At 43.7% G+C, this 11,759-nt stretch overlaps 1 protein-coding gene across 1 annotated transcript in view; it reads right to left on the bottom strand.

Moving 5' to 3' along the window:
• Nucleotides 1-7: 7 nt before the first annotated feature.
• glis1b (GLIS family zinc finger 1b) overlaps nucleotides 8-11,759 on the bottom strand; it is a 79,815-nt gene continuing 68,063 nt past the window's right edge. Inside the window, exons 8-11 of the mRNA XM_080877293.1 lie at nucleotides 11,360-11,534; nucleotides 2,851-2,981; nucleotides 1,873-2,028; nucleotides 8-1,771 (exon numbers count right to left, since the gene is read on the bottom strand). Of these exons, the coding sequence (XP_080733419.1) occupies nucleotides 1,635-1,771; nucleotides 1,873-2,028; nucleotides 2,851-2,981; nucleotides 11,360-11,534 (599 nt within the window). The 3' untranslated portion in view covers nucleotides 8-1,634. The remainder of the gene's footprint in view (nucleotides 1,772-1,872; nucleotides 2,029-2,850; nucleotides 2,982-11,359; nucleotides 11,535-11,759) is intronic.

Here is an 11,759-nt window from a genome sequence, read left to right as displayed (position 1 = left end):
CGTGATGAGGCAACACACAGCTGAAACACAACGGTTTAAAAAAAAAAAAAAAATACAGACACTAATATATATATATATATATATATATATATATATATATATATATATATAATTATATATATATATATAATTATATATATATATAATTATATATATATATATAATTATATAGGCATTATACATGATGTACATTAAAGGTTTATTTTTTGAAAAAATAAATCTGCAGTACTTCGCAGCGACCACTGGAGGGCGCAACAAGTCCACAGTGTGAAAGTTTTTCTCAGGGTGCTCAACACACAACTAGCTCTGGGGACTGACATTGCACAATATTTCGGGCTATAAATGCATTGGTGTGTTGCATTTGTTACGTAGTTGTCTTTATAAAAACAAACAATATAATAAACACAGAACAAATGTGAGCACCTGAAGAATCTGTCATTTATATTGTTTTTTAAAAAAGAGACACTGCGTGATGATTCAGTTATTTATTTCTTAAACTGAGGAATGACAAACATTCAAATGATTGCTGTAAACAAACTGTACATTTTATACATATAATAATAATTATAATAAAGTAGGATGGTTTCTCTGCCCAAACCCTCCTCCCGAGATAAATCCAAAAGCCAAAAAAAACAAAAAACTACTTAACAAGAGAAATGCAAACTTTTTTTCCCCACTGATAAAACTTCACTGCAAAACGTTATATTCTCCTCTACACGTCAGTGTGGAGCAGACGTGTAGATTACCGAGAAAAAAAACAAAGAGGAGGAGAGGAGAGGTTTGTGGTGTTAAAATGAGATGATGTATGTAGAAGCTCGAGCTGATTGTACTGTCTGTGTGCAGGTTTTAATGTCAATGTCATTTAATAACATTTAATTCAATTCAGTTTTATTTATATAGCGCCAACAGCTGTTGCCTCGAGGCGCATTACAGACTAAAACCTGCACCATCAACAACATCATTTATTTGCCGATCGTGCCCAGCAGTTTGCAGCCTGGTAACTTGGACCTTTATCCCAACAGGATTTTTGTTTTTCAGTCTGAATGCCAATTAGCATTAGCATGAATTAGAACGAATTTAAAGACTGCAGGAAGTTTCCATAATAGAAATAGAAATATCTGACTGTTTTCATGATGGGGTGCCCCATTATCAGACTATTCAAACACTGGTGTCCTTTTTTCAAACCTTTTTGTAGTCTCGTGCTTATTTTAGTGTTATTACTTGTACATTGGCCTTTGAAGTTATTCATGTTGTACAAAAGAAGTCAGTATTTGTTTGCTTGAACTGATCAAAGCAGATGCAGCTGAGTAGGCGCAATCATAAGAAGACAGTTTAATGTTTTAAGGAGTCATGAGGGAAAAAAAAGGTTGGGAAACACTACCATTGTTTTTGCCACTGAAGCCATTTCCATTCAGTGTCACAGTTGCATTTACATTATATTTAGCCTTATTTTTTCCTCTTTATTGGTTTCTATCTTGCACTTAAGTCAGAATAACCCACTTACAATGTGATCTTTGTTCTGTTTTTGGAAAAATGAAACCAGAACTGAAGAAAAAAAAGATCTAAGCGTGTGAGGATGCATGAGGAAGGACCGCGGAGTAGTGTGGTGAAGCCTGTCTTGCTCCGGTGTTCCTTTATGTCTCTGTGTAGATGGAGGACATGTGGCTCAAGCTACGGTCAAAGCTGCCCACCTGGAAGAAAATGCTATCCTCTGGGCTGGATAAGAACTGGCAACCGCCGCCTCCCTGCAGCTCCTGGGTCAAGCTGAAGCCTGGAACAGATGCAGGGAAGAACAGTTTGTTTAATATGCTGATTAAATGGTGATACTTGCAGCTCAGCCTGTACACAGGCTAAGAGGACAATCATCCTCACCCGCAGAGCTGGTGTTGCTCGTCGACATGTGGAAGCCATTGGGCTGATGTGAAGTGTAGGTGTGAGAATCTCCCGGGACGTGGACGCCACCGACTGTCTGCTCCATCCTGTAGGAGTCTCCGAAATGGAAGCAGCTCTGGAAGCTGCCTTGGTATTCTAAGAAATGTTGGAGAATCATAGAGGGAGAGAGAAAAATAGAAGCTGGACTTCATCAGTTGCCATTACAGAGGGACTGTTTCCACTGTCACTAAGCGCCCGGTCCATCCGGCTGAAACGTAATATGGTTAAGTTATGACAATGCTATATTTGTGTTTGTGCTAACACTGCCAGGCTACACGGTATGTAGCATTTGTCCCCATCGTCTGAGTTTGTGATCCAGATCAACCGCAGGAGTCATGATAATGGGAAAGCAGCCCTTCCTGGAGCGCATTTACGCAACTGGCTGACCACAGCGTGGTTTGAGAGACGTCCATGTGTAGATCTTTACAGTGAAAACAGTGTTTAAGGCACTGGGAAAAATGCTCGGGAGTGACAGCTGAACCTGCCATGTTAGGACGCTGAGAGACGGCCGAATACACGAGCCAGCATTTTGTTGGCTAATTCAGCACGAGGAAAAGGCTTCCGGCATGTGGTTTTCCCCACTCTGTCTCTACGACTCGAATCTCTCGGGGTCCTAAAAACGGTCCGACAGAGCTGCGGGGCTGTATCGGCGCGCTAAGAGACAACTTCCTCTCTCTTTTATGTGGCAGTGAGTGCTGCAGCTTTTGGAAGAGGAGCTGAGTTGGGTTCAGATTGTAATTATCTTCAGGTGATCTGTTCCTATCGTAGGAAATCATAGAGTTACTGAATCACCTGCCACAGGAACCATTTTAGGATATTAAATTGAAACATGCAGGAAGTGATTCAAATTCAAGCCAAAACAGATTTCCTGAAAGAAGTTAAGCTGCATTCTGCATTGAGTGTCGGGGTTAGCCTTACCGTCGCTGGCAGGCTGATGCTGGTGATAGTGAGGGTAAAGCTTGTGGTGAGGGTGGACATGCTGTTTCTCCAGTGGAGGAGGCGATGTCCCCGCTGTCTTCATCCCAGGAGACAGGAGGGAACCCGACACCCTGAAGCAGACACGGAGAAACTAGGAATAAAAAGCTCTCAATTTAAAGTCATTCCTTTCTTGACAGCCTCAGTAGTTTCTCAATAAAATGCTTCATGCACTGTGACGTCCCAATCAAAGCCGGAGCTGCATGCCGGCCTGCTAACCACATGATCCAACAAACCCAGCGGAGCAGTCAGTGATCCTGCACACACATAGAAGAAGAAACAGTCCAGGCATGTGGAAACTTGGGCTCCCCACACGTAATCTTCCTCCTACCGCATATTATGATCTTAAGTCAACAAACAGCAGAGTGTGCGTTGAAGCGAACACACACCAGTGCAGTAACCCTTGGCTTTGTGGCCGGGGAAGAAAAAAAATGCAACCCCTGTTTACCTTCATGACATTTAAGTGAAGAAATATTAAGTTAACGTGTTTGAGACTTTGTGGACTCCAGCCTGTGCAGATAATGATATTTTAGGTAAAGATGCCTCTGTGCTATTGGACCCATTTGTTATTCGATACAGCAGCAGCAAATCTCCAAGCTTCACACGGTGCCAGTCCTGGCTAAACGGAGTTGGTTTTTCTTCAATCTCTGCATTTAAGAGGTGCACTCTGTGCTGGAAAAGCCACAAATATGACATCAAATCTTGAAATCAAAGCAAAATTATGAAATGTTTTCGCTGTTCGGTGCCAGTTGAACTAATTGACTTTGCAAAATCTATAGTATGACATCAGAAAACTGCAATGTGCTTCATCACCACATCTTACTTTCTAACGTGAAGTTTCCTGCTGTCATGATGACTATGACCCATCCATCCATCTTCTGTTGACAGGATGACAGGTAGTGGGGGTAGCAGTTTAAGCAGGGACATCCAGAGCCCCCAGCTCTTCCATGGAGCCAACAAGGTGCTCCCAAGTGGGCCTCCACTGGTCTCGCCCTATCTCTAAGGGAGAGCCCATTTCTGCCATTTATATCAGTAATTTCATTATTTTGGTCAGAGCTCATGATCACAGGTGAGGGGAGGGAGGCAGCTTTGCATCCACCCTAAGGTCTCTCTACATCCAGTAAAACATATACAGTCCATATTACTACTGATGCCACACCGTCTGTCAATCTCCTGATCTCAAAGATGATTGAAGTATTTCAATGGAATTTGAGTTTCAAGCTTAGTTTGTCTAGAAAAGTAACTTATAACTAAATCACACTGCAGTCTGACTTCATTACTAATAGTTTGAATTTGTTTCCATTCCCTCAGATTTAGTCCTGATGTTGATGCTGCATAATGACAAGTAATGAAAGAAACGTGGTAAAAAGGAAGTTGCTGGTTTGGTGGTCCTAGTCTTAAAAGTCTAAAAATAACAAATATAACTTTGCTAAATATATGCTGGGAGATTACTGCAAGTTACCCTTAATGACCTTCAGCATCGTATGAGCTGGCGTGGACACTCTGCGTCCGCATGCTGACTTTCAGATGCCTCCAACACAATGGCGATTTAGTCTCCTCATAAAACACTAGGGCTGCCACGATTAGGCGACTAGTCACGATTACGTTGACGATTTTGATAGTCGACTAATAGTCGACGCGTCGTTTGAAGCTTTGTAAGATCCCAAAAGACGCAGGAATAAGTAGCAGGATTTAAGAGTGTAATAACGGACTGAAACAGAAGATGGCAGCACTACATGTACAAGGATGCCAGCTGCCGTTAAACCCCGAAGAAGAAGCTGTGTCCCAGAATTCATAGCGCAGCCCAGCTCAGCTTCCAACAATGGCGGCAGCTAGTTAGTTTTAATATTACTCTTATTATTCTTTCTGGGTCACAAAATAAACATTTAACATATTTTCAGGCGAGAATGTAGCTGTGTAAACCTCAAATATCTGCTCAGTTTATCAGGACACCGCATATTTTCAAAAGCGCTCCGACGTTTTCGGAGACGTCTGTTACCCACTAGCTCGATAGCTAGCCGGGAGCTAGGCTCACTAGAGCCGTGAGAACACCGGACTCCCGGCAAATCGTTTTCAAACCCACCGCCGTCTTTCGCTACTCAGGTTAAACATATACAAGTCACTTAGATAACTTCACAATGTTATTGTTTGGCTTTTTTTAGTATTTTATTTGTTCCTGAGTAAATCGGTTTAGATGAGATTAAAGTTATAGTTTTTACACAGCTGAATAAACGTCAAGCAGACAGCTGATTATCAGAAGTGTGAGATGCTGGAGAATTTACTCCGGTGTCCTGTTATAGTTTAGATAGCAAGGAGTTTATTAAACTTCACTGAAACAATCTGCAAATTTCATTACAATTTAATAAACTATCATCTTGTCTTTATTTTTAGTTAGCACAGACCTTAAACACTTAAAGCTGTAAGCTAATGATAGTTATATAAGAGCAGATGCTGCTGGTGCAATAAGCTGTACGTTTTACGTTCAATGGATGATGATCTGAGTAGTCGACTATCAAAATAATCGTTTGTGGCAGGCCTATAAAACACACAACCAACAGTGTGCTGAGGCTACCGCACTGACCTTTATTCCACTAAAGTTAGGTTTGGTTGTTTATTGTTAAGGACAAACTGAGGAGCGAGAGCAGACAGAAAAACATGCTTATTCGTTCTTTCGTTGACTCGAAATGGAAAACACATCGACCACCATCCCAAAATTTAAATGGCTGCAACACTTTTTTAATCAATAAAACCGACCAAAATATAAAACAAATGAAAGAAGCCAAGGGTGAAACAAACGATACGTGACTTGTTCATTATTGATGTTTGGAGGTGCTGGAAGGCAGACTCCACCTCCAGACTAATGGTTTCCCCGTTTTCAGACAGCTTTAGTTTTATATTCAAAGTAACGCTGGCAAAAAAGTGAATGATTATTCCTTTACTGTAAAGGCCACATCAGGCCAAGCTTAAACAAACAGGAGGAAAAAAGTGGATTTAATGTATGCCTTCATCACATCATGGTAATAAATGCATCCAGAAGCAGTAAGAACCAGGTCTGGTATTTATTCAGACACTTGCCTGGATGTTAAAGTTTACACAAAACTCAAAATGAGCGATTTAACGACTTAATGTTGTACACTTGGCATTAACTTAATGAAACAGAAAGCTGGTCCAAATCCAGACTGATGGACAACAGACCTGCTTTTAAAAAATGGAGCTGCCCAGTCGCCTCCCCAAATATTCAGCAGCTACTTATTACTGCATATCAGGAATGCCAACACATAAACTGCTGCTGTGTTACTATGTGCGCTGTGCTGCAGGGGCATATGGTTTGTGCTAAGCGCTATATGACTGTGATGACAGAGAGCTGCTGGAGGCAGCTGAGCCCAGAGATGACTGCTCATTGCTGGCCTGGCTGGAGCCTGCTATATGACCTACTGCTCCATGCACGAGGGGCGTCCCACCCAGCACTCAGTAGCTGGCAGAGGCTTCGTGCGGGGCATTTGGCAGAGAGCACCGATCAAGAGGAGACGGTAAACGATGTCAAGCGAAAGTGCAAAAACTTGGAAGGCTTTCTTGCTGAATTATTTAACATTTTATTTAGCCGTACATCGCTTCAGGCTCCGCTGCTTCTACATTTATCACGGTGCTCATCATAAAACTGGATCCAGAAAATACAGTTTGGCTTCGGTTCTGTAAGAAAGGTCGTGTTGTTGCTCCTGTCAGTTCACCTGTGTCATAAATGTAAAAACAGTTCCCACGAATTCTGGTTGAAAAACAGACCCTGAAGCGAGTGAACATGAAAGGAACCATGCTTACTTTTACTTACCTTGATTCCTCTTTATTTTACGAGGAGAATAAAGCACGTTTGTTTTATTTGTCAGAAAATGGCAATGCAGATATAGGTTTTATACAGAAAGAATACTGAGCTTATGAAAGTGATTCTTTTTACATCTTAGCTCACTAATTAAACTCTAATAACACAACAACTGAACTGCTTTCATATCCTTTGATGCGTCACTCAGGTAGATGTTTGTAATGTAAAGGACTACATACTATATAGCCACTTTTAGTATTGTAAAAACTTTCTCAAAAACTCACCTTGAAACCTTGAAATACAAGTTCAAATCGAGGTGGCAGGATTGCTGATTATTACTGTTTAAGGCTTTAAGGTGCCTTCTCCTTGCTGCCCTTGCCTTTGGAGCCCATCAGCACAAACCTGACGGTGCTTGTGTGACACCTTGTGTGACTCCAGCCCTGGAGAAGCTAGCGCTGCGAGCCTGGCTAATCCATGTGCTGGCACGGCGCCGCTGCGTGGCCATGTGTTCCTGCAGAGAGCACCATTCCCCCAGGAGCTGCTGTCAGCACAAACTCAGGAAACAGTTATACTGTTCATATTTTTACAAGCTGCCTCTATGTGTAGCTAAAGTGAATCATAAGCTAATCACTGCCAGCTGCCTCAGGCATTGCTCTAGCTTGCTAGCCACTCAAGCTCAAGGTATGAGGGGAATCTTTCATATGCCACATTAATCTCTCCCTGAAATTCACCTTCACTGACCATCCTGCACTCCTCTGCTTTTCCCGGTCACCCCACCTCTGTCCTAATGTAAGGACAGAGGGATTTGACCCCTGACCTTATTATTTCTGAAGCTAGAATAGGAGGGGATAGTAAGCTGAGGCTTTGATATTTCTTTTACAAAGAAGGAATTTGAAGATTTCAAAAATGCTCACATACTGATGAATAACGTAAACTTTGACCTGTGCTGGAAAAAGTTTACTTATAGAGATGGGAAATCGTTGCTCATTTCAGATCAGAGGCTTTTTTAACTTGACTGGATGGTTTGTGATTCAGAGGAATGAGGTAGGTGACTAAACTCTGCCGTTTGAAATGCTACCAGGAGATCAGAGGGACATTCAAACCTGGGCTGTTTGAAGCCGCCCTGAAGTCATAAAATTGCTTGTACTCAGGTATGCGGGCATGGACGTCATCTCCGCTAGCCTGCAGCTATTGTCCAGAAACATTACAGCTCATCTTAATAAAGATAAGCTACCCGTGAAGTCTTGGCTCCCTGCATGGAGGCATGATGGGATGGAAAGTAACATGAAGATTCATGAACAGTGCTGATCTGCTCCTCGTTCATCTTCCTTCACCTGCAGCTAACTGTCCCACTAGGGAGCGGGAATAAGACCCTGTTCTCCACAGGCCCTGCAAACTCCCCAAAACACCCTTCGCCTCCCCTCTCGTCTCCCCCCACTTTTTTGCAGCCGACCATTAAGCCCCTCTGATGGATGACAGGGGCTTCTTTGGCACAGATCGGTGGGAACGCTTCTGTTTCTGGTTAGCAAACTAAAACAGTGTTTGAGAGACAGACAACAGCATCCTGGTTAAAGCTAAGCTAAAGCTAAGCCAGCCCCGAAGGCCCCAGCCTCCGTTAGTCCCAGAAAGATATCTGCCCCAAACTGAGCAGATCCACCTTTAATCACTATAGTCTCCTACTCTGAGGAATTCTTACTGTAAATCATCTGAATCTTTTCTCCCAGTTAACTGTTTGTGTAGTCGGGTTAATTGAAGGCAACACATTATTAACTGAGGCCCGCAAAATGAGTGACTGACCACATACTGCCATGAGCGACTACCTCAAAAATGCTTTTGTTTGGGTTTTGAGACTGACACTCATTTTCTGGCTGGTTGGAGAACGATAATGGCTGGAAGAAAGACAGTGTAGAGTTACAAGCCATGAACGTGCCCCTTCCAGAGCGGGAACTCTTAATGTAGCTCTGTGCCGACTGTGCTGCCACTCTAATCCAATTAGCCTGCGTCAATCACTGCCGAGGTATCAAACCGCCTCAGACTAATATTTGCAGAGGGGCTCTAATATCAATACGCAGGTAAAGGCTGCAGCTCCCCACCCCCTCTGCAATTATATAACCACACTCGGGTGAAGCAGTGAATGACAACATTTACCACCCGTCTCTCTGTGCTCGGAGGCCGCCGTGGTCGAACAACCGTTTCTGTGAGAGGGGCCCTGCGCGCACACTTGTGCCGCAGTGATTGCTAGGTGTATTTTAACTGGCATATCTTAATATTAGCTTCAGAAAAATGACACTGGTATTTACAAAGTAAAAGGAGTCTAAATGGCCCATTTGAGCCAGGGTAAACACATTTAGCCGTGAGGTCAGAGGCTGCCACACCGGAGGAAGGTTAGTTTGATAATTTTGTCAAAATGTTTAATGTCCTGCTAAACCGTTTGGGGAAAAACAAATGCAGTGCTGATATTGACTTTGGCAACAGCCTGTATACTTAAGGCTTTAAACATGTAAATCAAACGCTCCATCTTCAGGCAAATGCAAGCAGACATTGCTGCAGGTCTGACGCCTCGCCCCCGCCCTCCGTCTATACCGTGTGATCAACAGATAGAGCTCTACAGCATGTGCCTTCGTGAAAGCTCTTTTAGGTCATCTCGAGCTGCTGAAATGTGCAAATTTGGGAATTGCTGTCGTTTTAATGCAATGCTGTCATCACGTTACTCGAGTTAAGTTGGGGACGCAAAGATGTGCATGAAAAGGGAGCTACGTCATTGGACCACATGGGGCACTATCACCAAGCTGCACCGGCATGTTCCTCATCAAGTACGGACAGGAGCAGACGCAGTCCGACTCTCACTTCCAATATGTCGCCCTGCCTGTGCAGCCGAGTATCCCCTCACAAAGTCCTTTTCACTTTCCATGCCTGTGCTCGCACTGCTAATTGTGCGTGCTGCTGAGAAAAGAGCCACAGGAACCGCGAGGTAATTTTGACAGGCTTCTCCTTCTGCTTTCAAGGCTTGAAACAACACACCAGCTTCCAGATGCTTCCCGGCCATCCCGACGTCTCTTGAGCGCCGCTCGGACGTTTACATCCAGGCGGTTTCACCGCTCTGCTCGGCTGCTCTGTTTGTGCTGGATGGCGAGCGGTCTGCTGTACCTCACACCCCAATCATAACCAATCACGTGTATTTCCTGGATATGTAAACTCGCCCCCACACAAGGAGACACACACACACACACATAAGTACAAATGTATGTGCAGCTCTTTAAAGTAAGGAAGCCATCAAAGATCATTCTGTAATATGCGGGTGTTGTATATACACCCAAAGAGGGGAGCACGGAGTTAAAAGAAAGCATGTTTATGTAACACAATCACTTTTGTAACACAGTTTATGATGCTTGATTCCATCCACTCTTTCTCAATGTTATTAAACTGTACAGGACTGTTTTCCTTCCCTACCTCCCTGGTTTTTAGACACATTGCTTTAGCACAGCACACACTGTGCCTCCTGACGACACCCGGGTTCTGTAACTCTGCTCTGCAGGCTCTCTGGGGAAATCATCAGCACTAATAGGAAACATCCTGCAAATCACACACATGCACACACTCAGAGATGCACGAGAAGAGCTGCTCGAGCTGTTGCTGAGCAAGGCAGTCGCACCTGGAGGAGCTGCGGGTTTCGTGCGTCGTCTTTTGAAATGTTTGCGTCGACTTTAAGCGGGAGCTCTGCAAAGATACAGTTAATTAATGAATTCCCGGGATCATGGATTGGTTCAGTGGAAGCACATTTGTCTTGACTAAAGATGTAGCAACACTGGTATTCTTACTAAACCGTATTCAGTTTTATTGCTTCTTAAAAGTATCTCCAGATGTGCTTATTTTCACAATTACCTGAAAGATGCATCACTGGTTTAAACGTCATTGTGTTGCTTGCATTTGTTGCATAGCTGAACAACAGCAGTACATCAAAGTCTATAAAATGTAATCTCGAGGTTTTTAAAGAGAACCGCTCGATGGTGAAAGAGCTCACAGAACATAAACACAAGAGGACGATGCTATCACACGGCTTTGATACTCTCACCAAAGTGTGAACCGTGACCGCTCGAAACAGAGCTGGTGATGTGTCACATTGACCGCGTGGTGACCAGCACTGCCCGTCTTCCCACGAGGGACGTCAAAGGAGCTGAGAAGTTGATTTTGTTTCCAGTAAGAAAGCCAAGATGGGTTTGTCAGCAGGACCATGAGGCTTAACCTAACATGAGCTAAGAGGGTTCGGCCGGGACTCGGGATGATAAATAGGTGAAAAATAATGGAGGCAGTAAAGTGTAATCATAATATCAGGGAACGTCTTAAGAGAAGAACAGCGCTTGCACTTTCACTGAACTTTGTCGTACACGTTGTTTGTATGCAGTAAAACAAACACTCGGTGTCCTTTGACCTTTTCAAAACATGATGTGATATGACTTCAATTATATGACAGAATTGTGACAAAGCCGTCCATGACTGTTTGCAGGATTATTCATTCATTAATCAGATTCATGTTTACATTTCCCACCCTTCATGACACATCTCTAGTTTCCCAGCGACCCAGACCTTCGGAGTGACATACCTCAGCGTCTAAATACAAATCGAGGGCTTGTTACTCACCCGTCTCTCGTGCCGTCCATGGCAGCCAGCGGGGACAGGTGGTGAGGGCTGCCGAGGTCTCGATCCAGTCGGTGCTGTCGGGTCGGCAGGTCAGCGGTGGAGCCAGAGTTGGGGGTGGGGGTGAGCAGCTCCACTGGGGCGCTGTGATGGGGGGTACTGGAGCCAGTGTACAGGCCTGAAAGACAAACAAAGCTAATTCGGTAAACGTGCCAAATAAACTCAAGGCCCCCGTGCTTCATCTCTCCCTCGAGCAAATTAAAAGCCATTTCATGGCAACAGGATTTTGTTTTGACAACTTTCATCCAATCAGTGTGCTTTGTAAAACAAAAAGTTCTGTGTTTGCGCTGTGTGTAATTTAGGGTACATTGTTTGTGCTGCCACAGGGCCTCGCCTTGTTTGT

Source organism: Rhamphochromis sp. 'chilingali' (genome assembly GCF_963969265.1).
Source record: "Rhamphochromis sp. 'chilingali' genome assembly, chromosome: 3".
NCBI lineage: Eukaryota > Metazoa > Chordata > Actinopteri > Cichliformes > Cichlidae > Rhamphochromis > Rhamphochromis sp. 'chilingali'.
The sequence above is the reverse complement of the archived record's forward strand: the minus strand, read 5'-3'. Positions and strand labels throughout refer to the sequence as shown.